Genomic DNA, 27,476 nt, shown 5'->3' on the forward strand with positions numbered 1-27,476 from the left:
TACCAGTTACAACTAATGTTGGCATTACCCCAATCATATGTCGGAATTACCCAGGTTCATGGGGCAATACCGACAGATGGTTGATTTTTTTCAAAATGATATTAACTCAAAATTTACAACTTTGTATGGGAGCACATATGCATAATACATAGTCTATATGTTCAGGTACAATTCGATTACAGTGTGCATTCCATTGTTGTTCGTATAAAGAAAAAAAAATGAAAATTCCTTAAGGTGTCGCCATTCCCCTGGTTTACCCTAGCAGTATCAGAAGATTAACATTGTTTTCGTTCGAAAGCCTATCATTGAGCAGCAGCTGATACTTCCAAGGTAAGGAATATGAACTATATTTTATATTGATATAAGTTTTACAACCCCATTTCCATTTACCCCACACATTTAGCTGGTGGGGTAATTGGGAATGCATTTTTGGGGTAATTGTAAACACATTAATTTGCATGTAAAAACCTGCTAATTAAACTTTTGTGATATGAAAAAAATATGCTTATGGCTTTTAATAGTGGGGAGACCCTTACAGGTGGGTTCCACCTTGCCAATGTGTACTTGGCCTAATACTGGTCACCCATCCAAGATCAAACCACTGTGTTTGTGACTTGACCCCACAATCACAAAGCAAACACTCTCACCAGGTGATACTTAAGGTGCAGATCCACCGCAGTGCAGCACAGTGCACAGCAGTGTGGTGCACAGTGCTGCACAAAAATGTCTCTCTGGTGTAGCATGGTACTACAAACACGCACAATGTTCGCGCACTCTGCCTGGCTGTGCGCGTACAATTTGTGCAGCACTTGTCTTGATGGTGGGAGAACATCGTGTTTGTCAACATTGTTGCGCACTTCATTTTAGCTTCTGCTACCGGAGCGAAAACATTTTGTGCGTAACCTGTGTTTCTGCCTGACCGTTCAATTTTTACTTTTCTATATTGTGATATTCCTCTTTAAAAAATGGAATGGACAAATGAAAAAATTATCAGTTTCATTAATGAAATAGAGATGAGGCCAGTCATGTGGGATGTGTGTCATGTGGACTATAAAAATAGAAATAAAAAACATGACACAAAGAATAAGATTAGTGAAATTTTCAAGTGTGACACAATAGAGGTTCTGCAGAAATGGAAGATAATATTGGCACAGTTTCAATGGGAGAAACAAAAAAATTAAGCTTCAAAACGTATGGGTTCTGCAGCTTCTGAAGTGTACATCCCAAAGTGGTTCGGATTTCAACACTTGGAATTTTTAAACGACAGAGATGAGCCCAATGAAAGCATAAACACACTAGACGACATAAATGATCAGGTGAGCTACATTTTCTTGTATGAATAATACAAAATTGACATCACATAAATTTATTATTATTATGATTTAGTATTAAGAAATTAATTTGTTGACATACAATGTTTGAATGACATTAATGTCTGCAATGTCTGCTACTTTAAACATTAAGTACAAGTACACTTTTGTTGGATTACGCAACAGTTTCTTGCCATGACAGCATGACATCTGATTTAAAATAGTTTGCAAATTCTTCCCTGATTTCTTTAGCATCACTTCTTAATCATTTGTGGTAATGAATATAAATTTCCCATTTGGGTGTTATCTAATCTCCATGATCCTGGATTGGTTTCACGTGTATTCAGATTTTCGTTATCAAACAAACCATTCGGACAGTACAGTGTAGATGACGTTCGCGACTTTATCAGAAAATTATGTAGATGAACACATGTCAACGTTATAATTTGAGCTTTTTCATTATCCAGTAACATAGGTTTTCTTAAAACTCGAAATATGGAGGACATCATTCCAAAAACATTTTCAACTATTCTCCTCGCTCTGCTTAGACGATAGTTGAAAACTCTTTCTTTACTTCCCAAGTTGTGTTTTCCAGCATAAGGTTTCATCACATTTATGTCTAATGCAAAAGCATCGTCGGCCAGAATCACGTGGGGCATTGGTTTATTTCTCCCTGGTAAATTACAAGGAGGTGGTAAATTTAATTGTTCCTGTCGCAGTTTATTATACAAAGTGCTATTACTAAAAATACCCCCATCTGAAATTCTTCCTTTGCATCCTACATCCACATACATAAAAGAATATTTGGTGTCAACTAATGCAAAAAGTACAATACTGAACTGCGATTTGTGATTGAAAAAGTCACTTCCACTATTTCTCGGTGCTTGGATGACAACATGTTTTCCATCTATTGCGCCCAGGCAGTTAGGAAAATTCCATAAATCATTGAATCCACGTTCCACCTCCATCCATTCATCTTTTGTATTAGGTAACTGAAACAATTTTTTTATTTTCAGTTAACTGAAATGCAACAACAAGGTGGAGAAGAACTGTTTACTGAAAATGAACAAGTGGCAAAGGAATCTGTTGATACCTCACTACAATCAATCAATCTACCAATCAAGTGTTCTACAGCTAAAAGACAGCGACTACACAATAAAAACGATGCAATGGTATCAGAAGCCTATGAAGTCATGAAAGGTATGCAAGAAAAACTTGACCATACAAATAATGATGCGATACAAGTTTTTTCTACTGGTGTCGCAGCTAAATTGCAGCAAATTCCAAATGATTGCATAAAACTTCTAGTGCAAAGAGATATTGACAACTTATTGTATGATGCAATACTTGGCATTGGAAAGTATCATACTACACCAATGCCATCACCATATTCGGGGAGCCATCATACCATGACAAGTATTTCTCCATCTTCACGGTCCAATGAGTTATATTCGACAGCTAACCCAAATGATACAAGGGTGGACCATCAAAGTATGGAATATTCTGTAGATGATTCGTGGTAAAAATTTGTAGTATAATTTTTTTATAATAAATCAACATTTTTTATTACTTATTTTTTATTTTATTGTGTTAGAGGCGAGAGGTAATAAAATGCATCACAAAACGTTACTTATTGTGAAGTTGTAGTGGGTGTTAATAGAAATATTGCACACACAGGAGTTAATATCGTTATCGAAAGTAAGATTGAACAAAAAATTCGAAATGAAAATTAATATTGAATATATTTATAATTATTATGATTATATTGTTACAATAAAATATTTATTTAATAATATAATTTGAAGAGCACACAGGGAAAAATGTAGGATGCATGTTATTCCCCCTCCCCACCACTCACCTTAAATCTTAATTATTGGATAATTGTACAAACTTACCTTTATGACTTCTTTCAATGTAGAGATTAAAGCATAACACACCTCGGAAACAATATGAGATATCAGTTGTCTAGACACTTTAAACAAATACATCAAGCTTATGAAAGAATCACCAGTAGCTAGATATCTCAATGTTATGGTGAGTCTCAATTGCTCTGAAACACATTGTCTATAATTTGTGTCTCTTTTAGCAATAATTGGTCCAATTTTTCCCTAAAGGTACTCAAAATCATGACAAGAAATTTGTGTAAAATTTTTAAAGCCACTCAAAGGATCAATTTTTAATTCAACAAATTCTTTTGTTGACTCACAATTTTTCAGGAAAGGCTGCACCCACACTCGCGGTTTTGCTCTATTTTTTTCAATAAATTACCCAAAACTATACAAACGGCAGAACAAATTAAAACATCCTCCTCCAGACTCGACATGGTGGATACTGAATCGAAATTTGTTAGCAACTGCAAGCTCCACAGAATTAAATGTGCTGCACATTTTCTTTGCACACTTGTGTCTGTCACAAAATGTGCGCTACTTTTACTGTAGGTGGAGCACGGTCTAATAAAATGTTTTCAAAACGACTGTTGTGTGAAGAAATGTTCGCGCACACCATGTTCCGCACACAAGTTTGGTGGATCCACAGCTTTAGTGATACTGTGACTAGCTTTTTAATTTTTATTATGAGTAAATACCTCTACATCTCACCAAACACTGTGTCAGAAGCTAATTGATATTTTTTTTGTGTTCAAGGTTTCTATCCTCTCCTTAAATGCTTGAACCTCAAAAAACTTACACCAATGTTATTTATTTTCAGATGCCAAGATTATACATGAGAAAGAGGCCGAGTCCAGCTTACTCACAAGAAGATATACTGCATGCTGTGCGAGATGTGGAGAATAAAAACTGTACTTTTTCCCAAGCTGAAGAGAAGTATGGTGTACCAAGGAGTGTAATTTTCCATCGAATAAAAAGGTAGGAAAGAACCTATTGACAAACTGGGGGCTGGACGTCAGACAACATTATCCAGTCAAGATGAGATTGACAGTAAATTGTTTGAAAGCAAGAGCGCACATGAGGTTCCCATGCAATATGGAAGATACAATTGATATTGTAGCAGAGTTTGTCAAGGCAAATAACTTGGAAACTCCATTTAAAGATGGTAGACCAGGTAAGGACTGGTACTATGGATTTCTTCATCGTCATCCTTCCCTGTCAGTGAAAAAACCAGAACTTCTTTAAAGCAGCAGAAAAAATGCTTGGAAACCAGACATTGTTTACGATTTCTATTCAGAACTGAATAAAGTTATTAATGACTGTGGTTTAAATGAAGAAAAGGCTGCTTTTGTCTTCAACTGCGATGAGAGTGGTTTTAATATGGATCCATCGCGCATCAAAGCAATAGGGGAAAAAGGATCTCCTTTTGTCAGAGTGTCAGGGGGTTCTGGAAGGGAGAGCACCACATTGCTAGCAACGGTTTCTGCTGATGGAAATTATCTTCCCCCTTTCATTGTCTCCAAAGGATTGGCTGTTCAACCACGTTGGATTCCCACAGAGGATTCTTATCCAGGAACCCTATATGCTGCTTCTTCAAATGGTTGGATGGAAGAAGAGCACTTCCATCAATGGTTCATTGCCTCACTCAGTCCTCATGTTAACCAACTGAGAGTGGCAAAAAATTGTAGAGACCAAAAGGCCATATTGCTGTTTGATGGGCACAAAAGCCATATTAGTTACCAAACTGTCAAGGCAGCTATGGACAACAAAATAGAGCTTATCAAATTCCCAAGTCATTTAACAGATAAAATCCAAACACTTGATAAATGTGTTTTTGGCCCACTAAAGTCCTGTTGGGAGAAAAAACTTATTAGTTTTGGAAAAATGCAGATGGAAAAACAAGGTAATTTGAGGTTGACCAAGGCTCAGTTTTCAACTTTGTTGGGGGAAGTTTGGCAAGCCACAATGAGAAGCTCTAACATTGTTTCAGGTTTCAGATCAACTTGCGTTAATTGGCCTAATTAACATAAAATATTTTAATTGCAATTCACTTTTGATTTGAATGTTTGGCCTATTTTTCAAATAATATTATTCAGAAACATAAAAGTGTTCTGATTGTTTTCATCCTGGTTATTGTCTAATGCTTATACTTATGTTTCCAATTACCCCAGACTCTGCCTCAAAATGGGGTAATCGTAAACATGGTAAATTTCTTTTTTTTATTAATAATACTGTTAATAGACCTTTTTTTACACATATTGCACTTATTTATGAATTTAAAAAAGTAAGATTATATAAAATACTTGTTCACAATCACCCCGAAAACGTTGGGGTAATTGTAAATATGCAGACTATTATAAATAAATAAATATATATATATATATATATATATATATAATATATATATATATATTTAATGTTTGAACACCATAAAAATAAAACCTACAATTGTTACTTGGAATGTAAATATTAAACTACCTAAAGACACAACATTATTCAACCTTTGCTGAATAATAAGTCTTTTATATAAGGTCAAATTATGGAACATGCCAAATTTGTTTACAATTACCCCACTTGACCATAGTATTGTATTTAGATAAAAAATATAGGGAATACTGTGTACCAAATAAAAAAGTGAGCGTAGATGAGAGCACAGTAGGCTTCAAGGGAAAAATTCAATTCAAAGTTTACAACAAGGACAAACCCATCAAGTGGGGTATAACAATTTTTGTGCTTTCCGAATCTAAGACAGAATACATTTGTGCATTGGAACCTTATAACAGAACCTGACAGAATGGAACGACAAGACCTGGGTGTTACAAGTAGGGTGGTATTACATCTAGTTAATATAAGCTTGAAGAGTCAAACATGAATATTGAGGGACTACATGTTTTTCGTGACAGATACTATACAAATTTAGACTTAGCATCTGCATTACACGACATGGGAATCCATCTAACAGGCACAATAATGAGGAATCGACTTGGATTGCCAGAACAAGTTGGGCCAGCTAGAAAAAACCAAGTGAGAAGTGTGAATGCAATTCCTAAAATAAAGTTGAAGGAAGGAGAAATGAAATCATTCAGAAAAGCGGATAAGTTCAACTGTTTGATTTGGAAAGATACAAATGATGTAACAATGCTAACCACATTGTATGATAACAGTACTAAGACTGTGAGACATAAGATTAAAGGAGGTATTGTTGAAGAAGTGAAGAAACCTGTTGTGGTTTATAAGTATAACCAATCCATGGGGGGAGTTGACATAGCAGACCAGTATATTTCATCTTATGCTTTCATGAAGAAATCTCTGAAATGCTGCAGAAAAGTTTTTTTCTGGTTACTTGAAACATCAATAGTGAATGCTTATTTGTTGTGCAACATGAATGAAGGACAAGGTAAAATAAGACAAAGACAGTTCAGAAAGCAGCTAATTAGAGAGTTGGTAGAAAATGTTAGAAATTGCAGAAAACGAGGTAGGCCAACAGAGTATAAAGATGAAGAGAGGCTCAATGGAAAACTTCACGTTTTTTATCCTTTAAAAAAATCCAATGATTGTGCAGTGTGTAGTGATAGGAGTGTCAATGGTACTAGGAAAAGAACAAACTATTTCTGCAAGACATGTACTGTAAAGCCAGCTCTATGCATGGGAAAATGTTTTGAAGATTACCACACCAAAAAAATCTGAAAACCTGAACATTTTTTTAGTAATTATGAATTTAACAAAATCTGAAAACCTGCACTTTTTTCTGTCAGAACTGATTTTTAGTCATTTTATATTAGATTTTCCAATAAATCATTTAGCCTATCAGTCATCCAATATTATTTTGAATATTTATTCCAATCATTACCATAAAATTTTATATGATATGTTTTATATCATTAGGTGAATATAAAAGAGTACAAAGAAAATCAATTCCACAAATAATTAAAAGAAAAAGATTATTGAGTAATTGACAATATTTTGTACTCTTTACTTTTCATCTAATCATGGAGATGTCCCACTATATTTCTGAAGAATGTGTACATTGTATGTTTTATATCAGACTTATATTGCAATATAAAATATTTTATAACAGATAGTCTATGGAGTTAAGGTCTCATTTTTATAAAAAATTCGATAATCTTTCACTTTTTGACTAAAAATTCATTAGACTATAATAAACATACTAAAAAGAGTATAAACTCTTTCATGAAATGTTGATTGTTTTCCATATTTGAGGAATCTTTTGGAAAAAAATGTCTCAATACTGACCAAAAAATATTCTCTTCAAATTTCTCCTATAAAATATACTTTATGAATTCATTTTGCAGTGTAAAACATTCTTTTCAAATCTGAAAGAGAAATGACAGTTTTTGAGCTTGATTGGAGAAAATAATTCCGAGCTAGTGAAAGCTGGAAGGCATAATGACTACCACCTGGCAACAGATCAAAGCATGGGCACTCACAGTGTCCATCGATCTGTGAGGACAACTCAAACACATTAATAAACATGTGTGCTGGGAATAGAGCTGGCCACTGACAGTGGCCTTTCGAGTACAAAGATGGGTTAACATCTTATAACGGAATTATAGACATTTTCCCGAGAAAAATATTGCATAGCTGCGTTTATTGGTTGATTTTGTAGTCTTGCTAGTTTTTTTGCTTCTGAGTGACAACGGTAGAGTTCCCATATCGTGAATTACTTTTTAACTAACTTTACTATTCTTCTTCAATTGGCTTTATCCTGAACATCGAATCTTTACTTAGATTTATACATTGTTGTGAACTTACTACGACCGTGTTGCTTAGCCTATTGTGTTTCTTCAAGTTGAATTTGAATTTTATTGTGAACTTTCTGCATGTTGCTTACTGTGCTACCAGGCTGTGATTAACTTATAGTGATTGAGGGCCTTTCCAAACTTGGGATTTGGCTAAGTCCTATACTTTAAACAGCTGGAGTCAGAAATTTGGCTTTCCAAAACGGGGCGTAGTCGCAGTCATTGTCATAGTCACGTTTGAATTAAATTTCAAAAAAAAAAAAAAAATAGAGAATTAAACACTTGATAAAATAAAGAAAAAATAGTGTAAAGTTTCAGCTATTTCGAGTTATTTAGAAATGTTTAATTTCATCAAGGAAAAACATTTCAAATTATAGAAATGAAAAAATAAAAACTGTGACTACTATTATAAAAGCTGCAACTACACCCTGTTTTGGAAATCTAATTTTCTGACTCCAGCTGTTTTAAGTATAGGACTTAGCCAAATCCCGAGCTGGGAAACCGGCCCTTAGTATCTTCTACTTCAAAATGGGGAAAAAATGTATTGAGCTAGTTTCAGATGCATCAAAGAATATTGGAGGTAATACAAATGCTGAATTGGGTAATGTAGGAAATTACTTATGTGATACTTGTAGAAAGTTGGTTCATGATAATGATAGGGCAGTGGCCTGTGACTTGACGATTCAAAATGGTACCATACAGGTTGTGCTGGTATTACTGATGAACAATATGACCAGATGACAAGGAATCCATCTGATTTACAACTATGGCTGTGCAATAAATGTAAGACACAAGTAAATGATTAAGCAATGCATGAATCAGCACTGCTGAATAATTCTGAAAGTGTATCTACAAACTATGAACCAAACTCCAACACTTGTAAAGAGATAAATCATGGATCTACACAAAACAAACAATTTGATGCCTTAATTAAGATTCTCATGGACGACATAAGGAGGAGATTTAACTATTGAAGTCTGAAAATGATAGGCTTCCTGATGGACTGGCTAAATGACTGATGTCATATATAAGTTGGAACACATAATATTTAAATTTTCACAGGGCGCCATCATGCCCAATAAGAAAAAAGCTGAGAATGAGACAGTGAATCTAGTGAGGAAAGCTGAGAGAAGTGCAGAAAATGTAATAGTGATTGAGGATGATGCTAGCAAGCCAGGCCAATCTAAGGCTAGAAAGAGTTATGATAAGATTACTGATAAGAGGTCTAGAGGATCCAATAAATAAGGGTGAATGTACCAATAAATGAACACCCCCGAGTAAATGACCAATCCATCATATTTCATCAAATGCTAAGAAAAACTCCATATTGAAGGGTTAACCAGTGAATGATCGCCATTCGAACATATGTTTTTGATTTATTTTTCATCCTTCTATAGTCACAGCTGATCATCAGTTTTTGCCAGAGTGTTGTTCCGAGAGCATGTTTCCAGCATTCAGCATTCATCCACAACAATACTAAGGTGAGACCATTACAAAACATTCTTCAAACATGTACAGGGTGCGGCAGTCAATCCTGCATTTATAAATAGCGCGCAGGAGCGTAGGAGTGGTGGGGACCGAGCAGCCAAGGTCACCATTTTGTTCTCCTATTCATAGCATATCAGTAGACATGGAGCCGTGGACTAAGCAACAACATTCGTTTGCTGTGAAAGCTTTTTATCAAAGTGGAAGCTATGTAGCCACTCTGCATCATTTCCAAGCGCATTTTCAAATTAATCGCAGTAGACCAGTGCCTTTGGTAAACTCAATCAAGTTGTGGGTCAAAAACTTTGAAAATATTGGTGAAACGACAAGGAAAAGAGGTGGCATTGCGAGATCAGTTCGAACTCCAGAGAATATTGAACACATTCAAATTGCTGTGGGAAGAAGCCCTCAGAGATCAGTGCATTGACAGAGTACAGCACTTGGAATTTCTGACAGAACTGTCAGAAGAATTTTGAGGTTAGATTTACATCACCATCCTTACAAAATTCAAGTGGTTAACGCTTTGAATGAAAATGACTTTGATGCTCGACTGCTTTTCTGTAACCATTTTTTGAAAATGATTGAAGAAAATGGTGAGCTTGTTCACAACCTCTAGATGAGTGACAAGGCGCATTTTGATTTATCAGGATATGTGAACAAACAGAACTTTAGGTATTGGAGTGACCAGACCTAATACTGTTGGTGAACTGAAGGCAAGAATCCGACTAGAAATTGAGAGAATTCCTCAGCCTATGCTTCATGATGTTATGAACAGCTTCGCAAATCACCTGCGCGAATGCCATACTCGGGAAGGCCACCATCTTGCTGATGTTATTTTCAAACAGTGATTATTTTCAATGTTTCTTAAATGCTTTTTAATGTGGAAAAATATTTTATGAATATAATTTTGATATCTACTTCAGTTTAATTTTTACACCTATTTCAAAAATGCGGGATTGACTGCCACACCCTGTATTATTATCGAATTATCTAAAAAAAAGCCTTTGTTTTTTGAGATTTATGAATAAAAGTGGCTTCTTATTAATATTTCAATGAGATTGATCATTATAGCCTAGCCCTAATATTATAAACTCAAGTGTTCATGCACTAGATCCCGAAAATCTCGTTTTCCACTGTTCCATGAACACCACTGTTCATTCACTGGAGCTAAGAACAAATCTGTTTTTGTTAGTTCATTCTTATACAGTGAGAAGAACCTAAATAAAAGTGTGTTGATATAGCTCAGAAAATGCTGTTGATTTTCCTGACCAGTAGATGAACATTAATTCCATGGATGTTCATTAACTGGATTTTCAAGCTTTTCATCATTCTGAGATTACCAGTTAATGAACACACTACTTGAGCTTCTATTTGTATAGTTATTAATTAATTTTTGAACATCAAGCCCTTTGAAATTACTTTTTATGAATAAAATATTTGTTGAATTACAATTATATATATTATTTAGAGCTAGTAAACAGCTCACAGAGTCACATGACCTAGGCTAATCTCATCCATATTCTACTCATGTAATTAATTTGATCTGTGATTGAAAATATTATGATTAATTCATTTTCAAAATGAACCAGTTCTTACCAACAGAATACAGTCTGATAGTAAAATCATATCTTCATACCGTTATTTCAGGATAAAACAAGATGATGCTTTTTCATCTCTCAGAGAAATCAGGGCTGGAGTTCCTCAAGGAAGTGTGCTGGGTCCCCTCTTGTACCTCCTATACACATCTGATATACCTCAACCTGAAAACATAACAGTAGCAACATTTGCTGATGAATCAGCAGTTTTATCAGTTTGTGAAACTGTTGAAGTTTCTACAGGGAAATTGCAGGTGGCAGTCAACAGAATCAATGTTTGGACAAAACACTGGCTTATAAAATTGAATGAAGCAAAATCAGTTCAAGTCAACTTTACAAACAGAAGAGTTCAAAATATCCCCTTAACACTCAATGAGAATATTGTACACTACTCCAACACTGCAAGTATCTAGGCATGACGCTGGATGCCAAGCTTAGGTGGAAGGAGCATGTGAAGAAGGAAAGAGAACAACTTGGCATAAAATTCAAGAAAATGTACTGGCTACTTGGGAGGACATCAAAGTTGTCAAATTATAACAAATTGCTTCTCTATAAGCAGATTCTCAAGCCGGTGTGGACCTACGGAATTCAACTCTGGGGCTGCACCCGACCATCCAATATCGACATCATCCAGCGCTTCCAGAATAAAGTACTCAGTTGTGTAGATGCTCCTTGGTACATCAGGAACTCTGATCTCCACCACGACCTGGGAGTGGCGACAGTCATCAGTCAAATCCAAAGATTTGCAGAAAAACATGAGAAGTGTGACTTGATCAACATGTGAACGTGGAAGCAATCCAGCTGCTCAATGTGCATGGAGTAAGAAGACAACAACGCAGAAAGCCACACGAATTAGTTTAGTGCTAAAGTGTTCAATTGGAAGAGCAAAGGCAGAATACTGTATCATTTTATGCTAAAAATAATCTTTATTTAATCCTTGACCAATATAGAAGGCTTAACCAATGGGTTTTACCTTCACAAACAATATTCTTATCAATTTAAGTCAAAATAGAATAGCTTATTAGTCTTTAACTAGGTGCTATAAAAATCAAGAAAAGAAAATTCATTTAATTATTTATATGTTGTTTCAGATTGTTGCTATACAATGGAGAAAACATACAAGCGATTCCAATACAGACGCCCTTCTGACTGCACTGGAAGAAATAAGGTGAAAGAAGGAATTGCTGAATCAAGCTTCGAAATGTTATGGCATCCCCAAAGGCATGCTGCATAACAAGCTGAAAGATAAGGTGCCAATAATTTGGAGAATGGGTCCAGAATCTACGCTTTTGGCAACAGAAGAGAAGAGAGTGGTAGATTGGATACTTGATAAGGCAAAATTAGAATTTCCAATGAATCCTGACGATGTTAAAGATTCTGTTCAAGAAGTTCTTTAAGCTGCTAAAAGACAGAATCCATTCACAGATGACCGGCCGGGAAAGAAGTGGATGCAGTTGTTTCTTCAACCAGAGGTGATTAAGTCTCATAGTGAGCTACTGTCAAAATCAAGGGCCAGTGTGACTGAACAAATGATTAGACAGTGGTTTGAAGATGTGCTCATGTATTGTACCGAAGAACAGTGTTTAGATGTACTTGAATGTGGAAAACGGATCTTTGATTCAGATGAAACAGGTCAGTACTATCATTCTTCAATGAAGATCAAAAGAACAATAGAGTAACAGACCAACAAAAATATTCACACCTAGTCAATGTTGAGAATTTGAAATTCCCTCTAAAAATAGAAGACATACGAAAATTTGAGTTTGAATGTAGATATTTGTATAAATGTTTATGATTATGTAGAAGAGAGTGACACTATCTCCCCACTCCATGTATCTGAATATCAAAGTAGATTGCATAAAATAAATTTAATCTTGCTAGAGGATAAACATTTCATTTATATAAGGAATCTTTCAAGACTAACTCTTGCAAATGCAGCTAGTTTGTACATTCCAACTCCAAAAAGACTTGCTAATAAGAAAGCAACTGTCAACATACTCAATGATGATCAGAAATCATTCTTATGGTCAGTACTATCATTCTTCAATGAAGATCAAAAGAACAATAGATAAAAGGACCTACAAAAATATTCACACCTAGTCAATGTTGATAATTTGAAATTCCCTTTAAAAATAGAAGACATTCCAAAATTTGAGAGTTTGAATGTAGATATTTGTATTAATGTGTTGAGTTATGAGGATGAGAAGGATATTATATATCCCATATTCACATCAAAGAATAGAGGAAGGAAGCATACAATAACTCTTCTTTTCCTAAAAAAACAGCATTATATTCTAGTGAAGAATTTATCAAGATTGTTGTCTGATCAAACAGAACATCATGGAAAAGTTGATATATGTCCCTATTGTTTACATAGATTCACAACGACAAATGCTCTTGCTAATTTAGAAAAAGATCTAAAATTATGTTCATTGAATAAATGTCAAAGAGTTAGAATGCCACAAGAAGGGGAGATTTTGAAATTCTCGAATTATAGTTACACTCTCAAAGTTCCATACCATACATTATATATGCAGATCTTGAATGCATGATTATTGATAACATTCACAAACCTTGTGGTTATGGTTATTTGATAATAGATGAAGAAGGAGAGATATATTGTGGTCCAAAAATTGTTAGGGCTAATAGCTTGGAGGAATCTGAGAAATTGATTGATAATTTCATAGATGAATTAGAAACACATAGTGTTATATTGAAAAATAAATTGCAAACTATTATTGATATGAATTTCACTACAGAAGATGAAAAGACATATCTACAACAAAAATCTTGTTGTTTATGTACAAAACCGATAGATTTCATTGATAGGGTCAGACATCACTCTCACTCAACAGGAAAGTTTATTGGTGCTGCACATAATACTTGTAATTTGAATACGAAAAAAGTAAAATTCATACCAGTAAATTTCTACAATGTAAATGGTTGGAACCATTTATAAACTTGAATACTCGATTAAGAAGAAATGCATGTAATGACTTTGAATGTAATCTTTATAAACTAATGAATAATAGTATATATGGACAAAATTTAATGAATGTGAAAAAACATTCTGATTTAAAAATTGTAACTAATGAAAAGAAACTACACAAACTCATTTCAAAACCAAGAACTAAAAACTGGTATTTATTTGGAGAAAATGTTGTTAGAGTAACTCTAAATAAAGTTGAGATATTGTTAAATAAACCAATTTATGTTGGAATGGTAATTCTAGAGGAAAGTAAAGCAGTTATGTTTGATTTCCATTTTAACTATATTAAAAAATATTTCCAAACGAATCTTAAGTTTTAATGTCAGATACAGATAGTTTCATGTATTCAATAGAGTGTGATGACATTTATGAAAAGATTAAGATACATGGAAATATATTTGACACATAAAACTATAAAAAGAGATCATATGTGTTATAGTTATAAAAATAATAAAATTATAGGGAAATTTAAAGATGAGCTGGGAGGGCTAATAATATCTGAATTTGTTGGTTTGAAACCGAAAATGTATTCATTCATATTATCTGATAATACAGAAGAAAAGAAGGTAGCAAAGGGTATAACAAAAAGTGCTCAGGAAAAGTAATTAAGTTTCAAGCTAATCAAACTCCTGATAAGGAAGAGACTATTTTAAGAGATTTCAAACCTGAAGGTTGTGGTTGTAAACAGGCTCAAGAGAAACAGTGCAGTGACTTTTTTACAGTTGAGGACCACAGACATACGAGCTGAAAATCGTAATTTATATTATTATGAAGAGCATGTGAATGAATTAGATTTGATTGTATTGGGAGATTACGTGTACTGTGCTGTACTGCAGAAAATACTATTGGCTGAAAAAAGCTCTAAGTACTCATAAATGGCCCAGAACCAGAATTTATTATGAATAGCATTATGTGAGAAGACATTCTTATTCAGCCAAACATTTTCTAGAGAGCGGCTGAAAAGATTGAGAAAGGTTTTCAAGTAAAATGCCCTCTTTCTCCCTGGCCAACAGGTCAGCCAATATAATGCCTCTAAAGCTGCTCCCAACTAGTGATAAAGTAGCCATTTACTCTTTATACAAAGAAAGTTGTAATTTAAAAAATAGCACAGCAGTGTCTCTCCATTTATTTACAAGGATGTGGCTTCAGTTTTGCCCTGATATTATAATTGAGTCCCAAGTCAGATTTATGTGAAGAAATTCCAGGCAAACTACACAACTTTGAAGCAGTTAGGATCAGCTTCTGAAATGACAAAAATGAAAGTTTCACAGGAAATGTCTGTCCATTTCAGTAAGGTCATGGAGGAGAGAAAATTTTACAGTGAAAATGTTTTTTTGAAAATCAGCAACATAATTTTACTCAAACCCCTAGAGCTCCATGCTCATTTCAAGGATCATGCCATTACTCTTTCTATATGGCTAAACAAATTTCATACCATCCAACCCATATTCGAGTCAAGGAAAGGTTATAGAGGGAAAAGTTGGGAAGACAATTTTTGACCCCGCAGTTCTGTCTAGGGTAGATAGGAGGTAAACATATCAAAAGTCCCCACCCCTACCCACTGTGCTAAGGGGGTGGGGATGGTTCAAAGGTACCATTTTTTTGATTTCTCACATAAAACTGAAAAACTATGTATTCTATGGACAAGACTGTCATATAACAAATTGAAGCTTACATAATTTCCTACAATATTAATTTCACAACTTTTTTTTATATCTTCTCTAGTTTTCGAGATATCTGCTCTTGAAGGTGTGACATTTTTGAAAAAAACAAGTTTTCCACCAATTTTTTTGTATTTTTGATCCATTCAATGGACATAACCATCTATTCAGAAATTAAGCTTGATAAATTCTCTACACTTTTTGTTCAGTGAATTTTTGTTATATTCCTACCAGTTCCCAAGATATTTGTTCCTGAAGGTATGTAATTGTTAAAATAACATGTTTTTATCCAATGTTTTGCTCTTTCAGGGCTTCAACAATGCATCATAAAATCTTATGCTTATTGTAGGTTTGTAGAGCATTGAATTCTCTTTGAAATGATGTATTATTTCTCTATTTCAAGTTTTCCTTTAATTGTTATAGCAGCTTATTTTCATTAGTTATTTTATTAGTTATTTTCCAATAGTTATTTTTATTGCTGCAACAATTGATCGTTTGACAATGGCATTTGAAGGGGGTGTCTGTGACAGAATTTTTGACTTTGTAGCTTCATTTGGACTAGTTGGTAGGTGAAAATAGCAAAAGTGTGCATCTTTATCTGCTCTGTTGAAGTTGAGGAACCGCTGAGTTGACACTTGTTGCAGCAATGAAAATTTCACCCCCTACATTGAAGCTGCTCTATAGCGGGGTTTACATTGGTCAAGTTACTTGAATCAAGTTTACTGGAGTCAAGTAACTTGAACTGTGCTTGAACAGTGTAAATGCTTCTTCAAGTGATTTTTACCTCGTTCAAGTAGTGCTTGACCCCTAGATTCAAGTGTCAAGTAAAAGTTGAACATGTTTGATTTTTGGAGTCAAGTTGGCTGCACTTGAAACAAGTAGGGAGGTCTCTTGACCAGTGTAAACACACATTCAAGCTCACTTGCTTCAAGGATTAACCTAAAAATCTAGTGTCACGTTGAGTGGTGTTGTTTTGTTATTGTTAATGTTAAAAGCATCTTTCTAAAAATGAGTTCAAAAAGTGCTAAGTGGACAAGTGATCAAATTATTGAGTTCCTGGAGGTGTATGAAAACTATCCTGTACTGTGGAACTCGGGTTTGAGTGAATATAAAAATAGGAATTTAAGAGATGCCGGATTTAAAGGTTTGGTAGACCAATTGAAAACCAATTTTCCCGACATCACCTTGGATGTGGTAAGAGCCAAAATAAAACTAATCAAAACCATTGTCAGCCAAGAATGCATTAAAATTGTGAAATCCAAAAAATCAGGTTCAGCTGCAGATGAACTGTACGAACCTAAACTTAGCTGGTTCCATGCTGTAAAGTTTTTAATGGGTCGTTCATCCAGCCGACCTTCTACTTCAACTCTGGTAAGTAAAAACTACATTTCTTTATGTCTACAAATAATTTATTAATAAAATGCTTTTATATACTATAAGTTACATATTTACATACAAATATTGCAGTAATAGTATTTTAACTGAGTACCTTCAGCATACAACATACAGGAAAGGCTAACATATTACATTTGTACAAAGTTAAAGGCTGTTCGATGGTTGATCAGCACCAATCCACTTCCATTGCCATGGTAGTGACCCTTGTTCTGAACACATGAAATTTTCATACTGCTCTCTAAACTTTTTGAGCTCTTGTTTGTAAGCATTTGTCGAAGTCAGTTTCGATGTCCTCAACAGACATGATGTATTGCGCCATGATGTAGTGGTGCGCCATGTGCCTGGTATGATTGTGCATGTTGTCATGTCTTCCACATCTACAGATGAAGGATGAAGGTAATATTTCCCTGATGATTTGCGTAGCCAGTTGTGAAGTGCACAACAAGTTTTGACAACCAAATCTACAGTTTGAGGAATCAATGCAATAGGCCGTTCGAATACTCTAAATCTAGCAACTAAAATGCCAAAAGCATTTTCCGAAACTCTACGAGCTCTAGAAAGTCAATAATTGAATATTCTTTCTGAAATTGTTAAGTTATGTTTGCTGAAAGGTTTCAGTATGTCCTTTCTTAGAGGAAATGCATCATCTGCAACAACAACCGCATTCTGTGGTAAATTAAGGGTGTTACGTTCCATTGCAATGTTCAATGTTGATGCTTGAAAAACTGCATCATCATTTGACTTTCCATTAGCACCGACATCTATGTATAAGAAATTGTATTCGGCATCAACTAATGCGAACAGTATGATGCTGAATGTACCCTTGTAATTGTAGTAAATCGAACCACTCTCAGCAGGGCACTTAATTTGGACATGTTTCCCATCAATTGCTCCTATGCAATTGGGAAAGTTCCACTGCACTTCAAATTTATGTTGCACCAACTCCCACTCTTCCTTTGTACTTGGCACCTGAAAAAAAATGTATTGCCTCAATTTTTTTCAGGATATTTGTATTATTTTGTACAGTTATTCTGTTTCATTTCAGGATAAGGAATTCCAAATTCTGCCCACACTTACTGACGCATCTGGGACTGACGATATAGAGGATGTGGATTCTCCAAGTTCTCCAATTGTTCAACCACAACAAAAAATAACTAAATCTCAAACACCTGGAATGCATCCTCCACGCTCCAAAAAACAAAAAATATCCTAAATATGTGCTGTTGAACACATAGTTGATAAACTACATGTAATATCACAAAATGTTAAGCCAGCTGGCAAAAATGTTTCTGTTAGACACACTAGTGATGAACTGTCTCATTTTGGAGAGTATGTTTCAGCACAATTGGGGCAATTAAACCCAATCGATTCTCTTAAGGCTCAAAAAGCTATCCAAGACATTCTTATAACTGCAAGAATGGAATCATTGAATCGAAACATGCAAATTCACAGATATTATTCGCCATCACCAACCATAGCTACCTCTGTATCTGGATCTGACAGAACTGATGTGGAAGATATTCATCACCAAGAAAATTCAAACGACTTACTTTCTACTGCTTTGCAAACCAGTTTCTTACTAGAAACCAACAAAGAACAAAATGATTCCGAAAATTTTATGGTTATGGAAGAAATTGTTGTTGACAACAACAATTGTGATTATGAAAGCATTTAAAAATTAATTGACATCCTACTTGTAACAGTAAACATAACTATAAAATATAATGTGTTTTTAGTTTACCTTAACCCTTTGACTGCCAAGAGCCGATATAATCGGCTGTTCTATTATAAGCTAGGACTGCCAGAAGCCGATCTCATCGGCTGTGCCTTTTCATGCTAGAAATGCCAAGAGCTGATTTCATCGCCAATGGGTATGAGTGCGAGAAATGCCGCACGCCGATCTAATCGGCATTCAAGTTTTTTATTTATCATGAAGTGAATTTTCTCTCTATTTTCACGTTTTTTGTATCAAAATAAAGAGAAATAATTTCTATACATGAAAAAAAAATAAATAATGAGATTTCACTTACTGTTCAGCAAGTATTTTGCTTTGAATTTCATCAATTCAACTGTTTGTTCACATAATCATGTTAGCTTTGGCTGACATAATGAAACAGCTGATATCAAGAATGCTTTCTAAACAGTGTTAGTAAACACAGTGAGGTTATTATTTTCATTGGTACAGCATCTATAGTGTGTGAGGATTGTTTTATCAGTTGTTTTTTTCCCTTCAATATGAACTCAAAAAAACGTGGACGTTCTCCAGTTAGTGAAGGAACTTTAGTTTCCAGATTGTGCCAGTCAGGTGTCCAGTTTATAGATTGTGATGATAGTTCATTGCATGATAGCTCAACCTCATCTTCTGACATCAGTGGAGTGGACTTTTTAGATGATACAGATGATGATCCGGACTATATTCCCGGGGTAGAAAGTAGAGGATCTCAACCAGGAACTTCAGGGTTACAGAACCCTCACATACAAAATAGACGTGAGTCATCTCCTAATGTTAGTAGTTCAGATGAAGATTCTGCACCTGAAGAAGTAGTGAATAGGAGGGTAAGGCAAAGATTAGTGGGTGACAGGGGTAGAACTAGACCCACACTCAGACAACAGCAAGCTAGTCCTGATAGCAGTGATTGGGAGGAGATAAATGATGGAGAAGATGTGGGCTATGTACATTCCTTCATGTTTGGTGAACAATCGGGACCCAAACATTGTCCCCCACGAAATTCCTCTCCAATTGAATATTTCAATTTATTTTTTTCCCTGACATTGTTGAACACTTTTGTGTGAGAGACAAATAGATATGCCCAACAATTTTTGAACTCATGTGGGCCATTTCACCAAAAAGTCGACTACGTGATTGGAGCAATGTTACTTTGGCCAAAATGAAGGGGTTTATCTCAGTTATTATGAATATGGGCATCTGTCGAAAGCCATCAATTGAAAGCTACTGGTTTACTTCCTCCTCCCAAAATAGTCAGTGGATCCAGCAAATGTTGACCAGAAATCGTTTTCAAATTCTGCTAAAATTTTTTCACATTGTTGATTCGACTACCCTTGCTGCTCGTGGCACCCCAAACTACGATCCATGTGGAAGATTCCAACCTCTCATTGACCATGCTAATCGGCTTTTTCGTTTATACTACGTCCTCTACAAGAAGTTGTCAGTTGATGAGTCGTTGGTAGGCACTAAGGAAAGGATTGCTCTCACGCAGTACATCCCAAAGAAAAAACATCATCGTTGGGGCATAAAACTTTGGGTTCTTAGCGACTCCACAAACAATTACTGCTATCAATTTTATTGTTATCGAGGCTCTAAGTATGAAGAAAGAAATGAAGATACAGCAAATTATGGATTGGGATTTTCAGTAGTGAAGAAATTGCTAGAGATGAGTAATCTTATGAATAAGGGATACCATATGTATTTGGACAATTTTTTTACATCTAAAAAACTAGCCAGGTTCCTCTATTCAGAAAATACCTTTGTCACTGGGACGGTAAGATTAGGTAGGAAGGGTATACCAAAACAGTTGCTTGGCAAGTATCCTGTCGGTAAAAAGGTCTATGTGAGAAAAGGACCACTCCTGCTCATGGCTTTCAGAGAGAAATCAACTAATAAGTCACAATTTATTCTACTTTCTACCGATGCAAGGGCTGTAAGCGTGCAATACAGCATTAGAAGGTCTGGCAAGATAGTAGTGAAGAAGAAACCACAGATTGTCTACGAATACAACCATGGAATGGGTGGAATAGATGGCACAGATCAGATGCTGTACACGTATCTTGATGAACGAAGGGCTTCAAAACACTGGAAGAAAGTTGCTTTTAATATTTTTGGTAGGATGGCTCTGAATTCCTATGTACTATACAAATTGAATACTGACAAGCCAGTGTCCAGACTCCAATTCCAGATAAGTGTTATTGAAAATTTAGCACAGGAATGGCTTACTGAAAAAAATCAAATTGCTATGCAGAGTGGTGTTTCTTCTACAAGTTTTGGAGTAGAAAAAATTGAGAATAAGAAGGAAAAAGATTGTTGTGAATGTAGTGGAGCAAAGAATCCAGAAGGAAAGCGGAAACGTTCACTGACTGAGTGTGTGAAATGCAAAAAAGGTCTTCACTTAGATTGTCTCATACAACATCGTTGCAATTTCTAAGTGAAATAAAGTGTGAATGAATATAGTTGTAAATAGCTCTAATCCAGATATTCATTTATCATACTATTTTATTCGTTTTATTATACCAATCAATAGTACATTCAAGTAATAAGTTGGACATCTAAGTTGGAACTGTCATTAGTTCAAAATGATTTGATTTTACATATTTCATTCTTTTTGTTGAGTGAGAACTTTTCTTCATTATTACCGGTATGTACATTATTACTATTGAAATAAATATAAATAAATTTATGAATATAAAATCCAAATAACATTGCAGTATTACAGTTATTATAGTTATGAGGCTGCACATACTCATATTTGACATAATATGATCATCTCAATAAGGAGCCCTCTTATTGACCCCCCCCCCACTCAGAAACACCCCCCACAACTTAGGTGTATCACACAATATATTTAATGATAGGCTACAATTACCCAGCAACAAATATAACATACTTGGAAAGGTCCCAAAAATTAATTGGGTGGGTACTGATAATTAAGCCCAAGTCTGAAGCTAATGTCAAATTGGCAATTTTACAAGGGTTAACTAAAAAAAGTCTCGAATTATTGTTATTGAACAGATTTCAATGAGATTTTCAGGGTTTATTCATCAAAAAAAGCTGATTCATTTCATATATTTGTTATTTACATTGAGAAATTTCATAACATCAATATAACGTTTCAAAGTTGAAAAAAAAAATTTTAATAAATTTTTTTTCCAACTTAGAAAATGTGAATATATTATGAAATTTCAAGATCACTACTGGCATAATGATCAAGAATATGAAATTATGAAAAAAATGATATGAGAATCACATATCTACTATCAATATGAAAGAAGTTACAGATTTTCTATCAGATGTCTGCAAAATCAGTGATTTTGGGGTGGCATTTCTGGACATGCAGTACGCAAATACGGCTGGCAGTACTCAGACAGTAGTGCTAGTCACTCCCATGCATTTTACTCGCATAATCGTCCGGCAGTCAAAGGGTTAATATATTCTTCAAGTACTTCGTAAACCGCTGCCAAAACTTCAGGTAGGAATTTGCTGATTGTACTTTTTGGCACTCTGTATAGATACTGCAAAGAAGTGAAACTGTCACCAGTAGCTAAATACCTTAAGGTTATTTCAAGTTTTGTTTTTGCCGGTATTGCTAGCCTCAACATTGTATCCTTTTTTGTAATCTTCTTTTCAACCAAAGACAAAAGTTCATCAAACTTTTATGGTGTCATTCTTAGGTGGTTTCTGTATGAATCCACGTCCTCAACAGCTAATTCTCTGAGTAAACTGTTTGAGGCTCCAAGTACTGATCTAAGACTAATCCAACTCCGTACCCATAATCTTCCTCTTCTTCTTTTAATTTTTCTTAATGCATTTTCTGTAATATTACTTACTAATGGTACTACCAGTGCAATGACTTGACGGAGAGCATCAGCTACATCATCAGGAGTGACGGCCATTTTCACTGCAGACAACAACAATTATTACACAAAATTATTGGGAATGTCACCAATCCCTCCACTTGAATTCAAGTTTGCAAAAATCGTTCATATAGTGTAAACACCAAAATTGATTCAAAATGACTTGAATCAAGTTAACTTGATTCAAGTAACTTGACCAATGTAAACAAGGCTTAACAATGAGAGGAGAACTTGGAATAGTGAAATAATATATCATTTCAGATAGATTTCAATGCTCTTTAAACCTACAATAAGCATCAGTTTCTATGATGTATTGTTGGAGAGTAATAAACCCTTAACAGCAAAACATTGGATAAAAACCTGTTATTTTAACAATTACACACATTCAGGAGCAAATATCTCGGGAACTGTTGGGAATATAACAAAACTTCAGTGAACAAAAAGTGTAGAGAATTTATCAAGCTTCATTTTTGAATAGTCAGTTATGTCCGTTAAATGCATTGTTCTCAAGATTTATGAGCGTGGAAGAAGATGCTTAAAAATGCAACTTTTAAACCACCCTCATCCCCTTAGCACATGAGTTAGGAATGGGGACTTTTGATATGTTTACCTCCTTACTACCCCAAACAGAACTGTGGGGTCTAAAATTGTCTTCCCAACATTCCCCTCTATACCGTTTTTTGAGCATTCATTGTCTGGACTACCGCTTCAACCAGGTCCTATATATTTCCTAGCTCCCTACAAAAAAGGAATTTTTGGAATAATGTGCAAAACAAATCGCAACAACAAAATTACATTATTCCTGAGATAGTGGTTGTATCTAAAGGGGCCAATGCTGTGGTCAGTATGCTCCATCATTTTTTTTAGTATAGGGGCAATGGTGAAACTGACATGCTGCTACATGCAGATAGCTGTGTTGCTCAGAATGGAAAGTAGAAGATTGAGAGGTGACATATTATTTTTTTTAAGAATTTTCTCTGAATTTTAAAGCACAAAATATTAGTACCCCAGATTACTTAATTTGACTTTTCAATGCTTGCATTTTGATTTCAGGTAGCAATATACAAAATAGGTGGTGGAGCACTGTCTTCATCAGTGACACCACTATCCAAAATAGTAGGGCAGTTGGAGTCACATTTTGTTCCACTGCCCAATCCATATGACAGCAGCAGCTCTTTTTTGATGATGTGAGTTGTTGTTCATCTGAAATATAGTAGAAATAGGCATAGACCAAGGATATGATGGACATGAGAATTGATATGTGAAATTTCAACTCATCTTTTGATTTTAAGTTATGTTGTTTGCATTCTTCTAATATTGATTTCAGGTCAATCAATCAATATACATTGCTGTTTTGAGGTTCACTGTTCTTCGATCTTTTTTAGTCAATATATTATTTGGTTGTATTTTTATTGGCTCATATTAGTGTCCTTTGTTGAGCTGATATCTCTTTCGGTTTACTCTTTGAAATCATTCTTATGAGCCTCAATTTGCTCTTTTAGCTTCTCTTTGTTCTGGTGTCCTAGATTGTGATTTTTAGCCTTTTCTTGATTCCATTTCACTTGGAAGCATCACTCTTCTCTCTGATGTCATTGTCTACACATCAATTTGTCTTGTCACAGCGTTCAATCTATTTTATCCATTGTTTTCTTTTCAATCCTTCAAATATATTACTTAGTTTGGTAATTCATTCAATCCCTAATATTAGTCAAGTGTTTTGTGCGTTCTAAATTTGAATTCGGCTTTGTCATTATTTTGATTTGTGTGTTTGGAAAAAAACTTGTATGTATCTGTTCAGACCACGTTTTCAAAATATTTCGTTTTTGTAATCATCAGCTATTACAAGTAACTAGACTATATTATTTGGTGTTTCGAACATTTCACAATATTATTAAAAATTTGATTTATCATCAATTTAGACTTTTCAATCAAGCTTCTTTGAAATTTATAACACATAACATTTATTTGTCACAACGTGCTGAAACCTGTTAGGTTATGTATCAATAAAAAACTTGGAAACATCAAAAAACGTTTATCTTTCATTACAATTTGTGATTTTGAACATTTTGTTGTTTAACCAAACAATCCATCAATGCCTGTCTCATGCTAGATGAGCTGAAGCAGTCCCAAGACTGTCCCAATATACAAAAAGGAGACCCTAATCTTTTGGAAAATTTCAGACCAGTTTCCATTGTCCCTATATTTGGTAAAGTCATGGAGTCTGTAATGAAGGAGAAACTGGTTAACCACTTTGAGGGGAATGAGTTATTTGTGGAGTGTCAGCATGGTTTTCACAGGGGAAAATCAACCACTACAGCTGTCTTGTCTCTTGTTAGGGGTATTTTGGAGGCTTTTGAGGCAAGAGATTCCATTGGTTTGGTGCTATGAGATTTGAGTAAAGCCTTTGATTGGGTATCACACACTTTGCTGCTACAAAAACTGGAGTGCTATGGAGTTGAGGGTGTAGTGCTTAGCACTTCACAATCATACCTGCAGAACAGAAAGCAGATTGTGGAGGTGGAAAAGGCTCAGTCAGCTAAGCTTGATGTGCTCCATGCAGTCCCACAAGGATCAGTGCTTGGCCCTCTGTTATTTCTGATTCTTGTGAATGATTTGGACTTAGGAGCTCAGTCTCTCTTGTACGCTGATGACACAACCCTGTTGGCAAGGGAAAGAAGTATAGAACAGGTTCAGGTGGAATGTGATAGACTCCTTGCTGGAGATAAAAGCCGGTTCAGAAAATAGGCTTCAAATGAACAAGGACAAAACACAAAGCCTAATATGTACATCGAAGAATACCAGTTCTGTAAGTACATGCTCAGTTAAATTACTTGGATTCTGGATAGATCCCAAGCTGACATGGAACGAGCATATATCACAGTTGTGTCACAAGTTTTCCAGAGTCACTTACCTTATGAGAAAATTGAAGACAGCTGTCCCATCAGACTATTTGGTATCAAATCATTCCCTATTCCATAGTCATGTAACCTACAGAATTCTACTGTGGGGTCATGCAGCTGGGACGAGAATAATATTGCTGCTACAAAAGAAGGCAGTTAGGATTTTGTCATCTGTGGGAAGAATTGAGCACTGCTGACCACTGTTCTCAGCTCATAACATATTGACCAAGTCAACAGACTACAGTCAGTATGTATTTGACTCCCTTGTGCATGTGAAGGATAACATTGGAAGGTACGATCAAAGATGTGCGACTCACCATCACCACACCAGATCAGCAAGGAATCTTGACATCCAAGATGTAGACTTTAAAGGACTCAGGGATCATTTCCAATGTTGGCGCTGAAGCTCTTCAATCTTCTGCCTGAGGAGATAAGAAGGCTGGGGTCTTTGACTTCAAGAGAAGGATGAGATGTAGGCTGGCGTTCAAGCCACTATACTCTGTGGAAGAGTTCATCCATAACGAGGGGACTGAGGCCGTCCACTGATCAGAATAAGGCCTAAGCAACATTGACACAGCCTATTCAGTGACAACTGGTCAACGGCAACGTAGCGGTAATAACGTAATTTAAATCAATTCATGGTTGGTTTCTGGTTATTGAATTCTATCAAACCTATGCTTCACGTTTTCATTCTTATGAACGTTTTTTAGTTTGTCAATTCAAGCACTCTTGAATTCAACTAGAACATTCACTTTTGCATTCTGAACTTAATTTGCATATCGTGTTTATGAAGTGTGTTACCTTTTGTGAACATTTTTCCCGGCTTTGACTTCATTGATATCAGACTATGTTCCCATATTCATCAAGTCATAGAGTTCAACGACCTGACGAATATTAGCTTCAACTTCAATTACAACTTCATACTTCCATACTTATTCTGAATTGGTCATTTTGCTACCTACAATCTCAAGTTGAGTAATTGTCTATTCACTGATTTGTCATTTTCTAGTTTATGAATTTTTCTTCAATTTATGAAATTAATTTTGTCAATTACCTATTAAACTAATTTTAGGCTTTAACCTAATGAATATTTTCAACTTTGAAGGTTAATAATAGTTTAGATAACTAAAATCCTCTCGGTTTTTCTAAACCTTATATTCAAAAATGATTTTAAATTGCAAATTTAAAGGTGAATATGTTTTCTTAGGGGTTTATATTCAAAAAATTAATAACATTGAAAATGTTTAGATGTATTTTAATACCTTAAATAATTTTAAGAAAATTTTTTTTTTCTAATTATTGAAAATAATTTGTTTTTATTAAACTACATAAACAAGGAATCAACATATTAATGGTATTGTCAATTTTTATAATCTTCAAAATTAATTTGTAAAGTTTGTCATTTAATAAGCTATAATTGAATTAATTCTAGGCTTATCATATTGTTCAAACCCCAAATTTGATTATTATTCCATAACTTCAATCTTTTAATTTTTTAATCATTTGACCTTTCTTCTATAATTTTGATTTAGAAATTTGATAATATCAGAATCTTTTACTGATGCCCCTTTTTCTACATTTTCGATTTAATTTGAATTGCAATCCTTAATGTCTTATTGAGTGGCGTAACGTACACCCCCGCTGCCCCCGCGGCGCGAGGGGGGGCAGGTCCCTAGGGGGCCGGAGCTAGGGCCCAGATAATATGTAGGCTAATATAGGCTTTCTGAAAAAATAAAATTACCCGGTCTAGGGGGCCCGGGTTAGGGCCCGGAATGATAATTATATATTGCACACTTTAAAAAGAAAAATTAAATAATCATGGAAGTAACTTTTGATAAAAAGGCAGAAGTTTTATTGTGGGAAATGACAGGTCTGATTCATTGTGTAAGAAGAAATATGCAATAGAACA

At 34.9% G+C, this 27,476-nt stretch overlaps 2 protein-coding genes across 4 annotated transcripts; both read right to left on the minus strand.

Annotated features, from left to right (window-relative positions):
- Window positions 1–1,444: 1,444 nt before the first annotated feature.
- Window positions 1,445–13,940, minus strand: LOC120350588 (protein ANTAGONIST OF LIKE HETEROCHROMATIN PROTEIN 1-like). 2 transcript variants are annotated; one of them, XR_005570917.1, is made up of 2 exons: window positions 11,078–13,940; window positions 1,445–2,302 (listed from the first exon to the last, which is right to left on the minus strand). XR_005570917.1 is itself a non-coding variant. In XM_039424708.1 (2 exons), exons 1-2 carry the CDS (start codon window positions 3,296–3,298, stop codon window positions 1,565–1,567), a joined length of 831 nt encoding a protein of 276 aa, XP_039280642.1. In that variant the 5' UTR covers window positions 3,299–5,193; the 3' UTR covers window positions 1,445–1,564. The 2 variants fall into 2 exon arrangements, 1 of the variants encoding a protein (XP_039280642.1); XM_039424708.1 differs by lacking the exon at window positions 11,078–13,940 and adding an exon at window positions 3,206–5,193.
- A 2,248-nt stretch (window positions 13,941–16,188) lies between these two features.
- On the minus strand, window positions 16,189–26,816 carry LOC120350589. 2 transcript variants are annotated; one of them, XM_039424727.1, is made up of 2 exons: window positions 22,641–24,766; window positions 16,189–18,050 (listed from the first exon to the last, which is right to left on the minus strand). In XM_039424727.1, the coding sequence occupies exons 1-2, from the start codon at window positions 22,704–22,706 to the stop codon at window positions 17,643–17,645; spliced, it is 474 nt and encodes a 157-aa protein (XP_039280661.1). In that variant the 5' UTR covers window positions 22,707–24,766; the 3' UTR covers window positions 16,189–17,642. The 2 variants fall into 2 exon arrangements, 1 of the variants encoding a protein (XP_039280661.1); XR_005570918.1 differs by lacking the exon at window positions 22,641–24,766 and adding an exon at window positions 25,158–26,816 and having other exon boundaries at window positions 17,943–18,050.
- Window positions 26,817–27,476: the final 660 nt, after the last annotated feature.

This window comes from Nilaparvata lugens, chromosome 1 (assembly GCF_014356525.2).
Source record: "Nilaparvata lugens isolate BPH chromosome 1, ASM1435652v1, whole genome shotgun sequence".
NCBI lineage: Eukaryota > Metazoa > Arthropoda > Insecta > Hemiptera > Delphacidae > Nilaparvata > Nilaparvata lugens.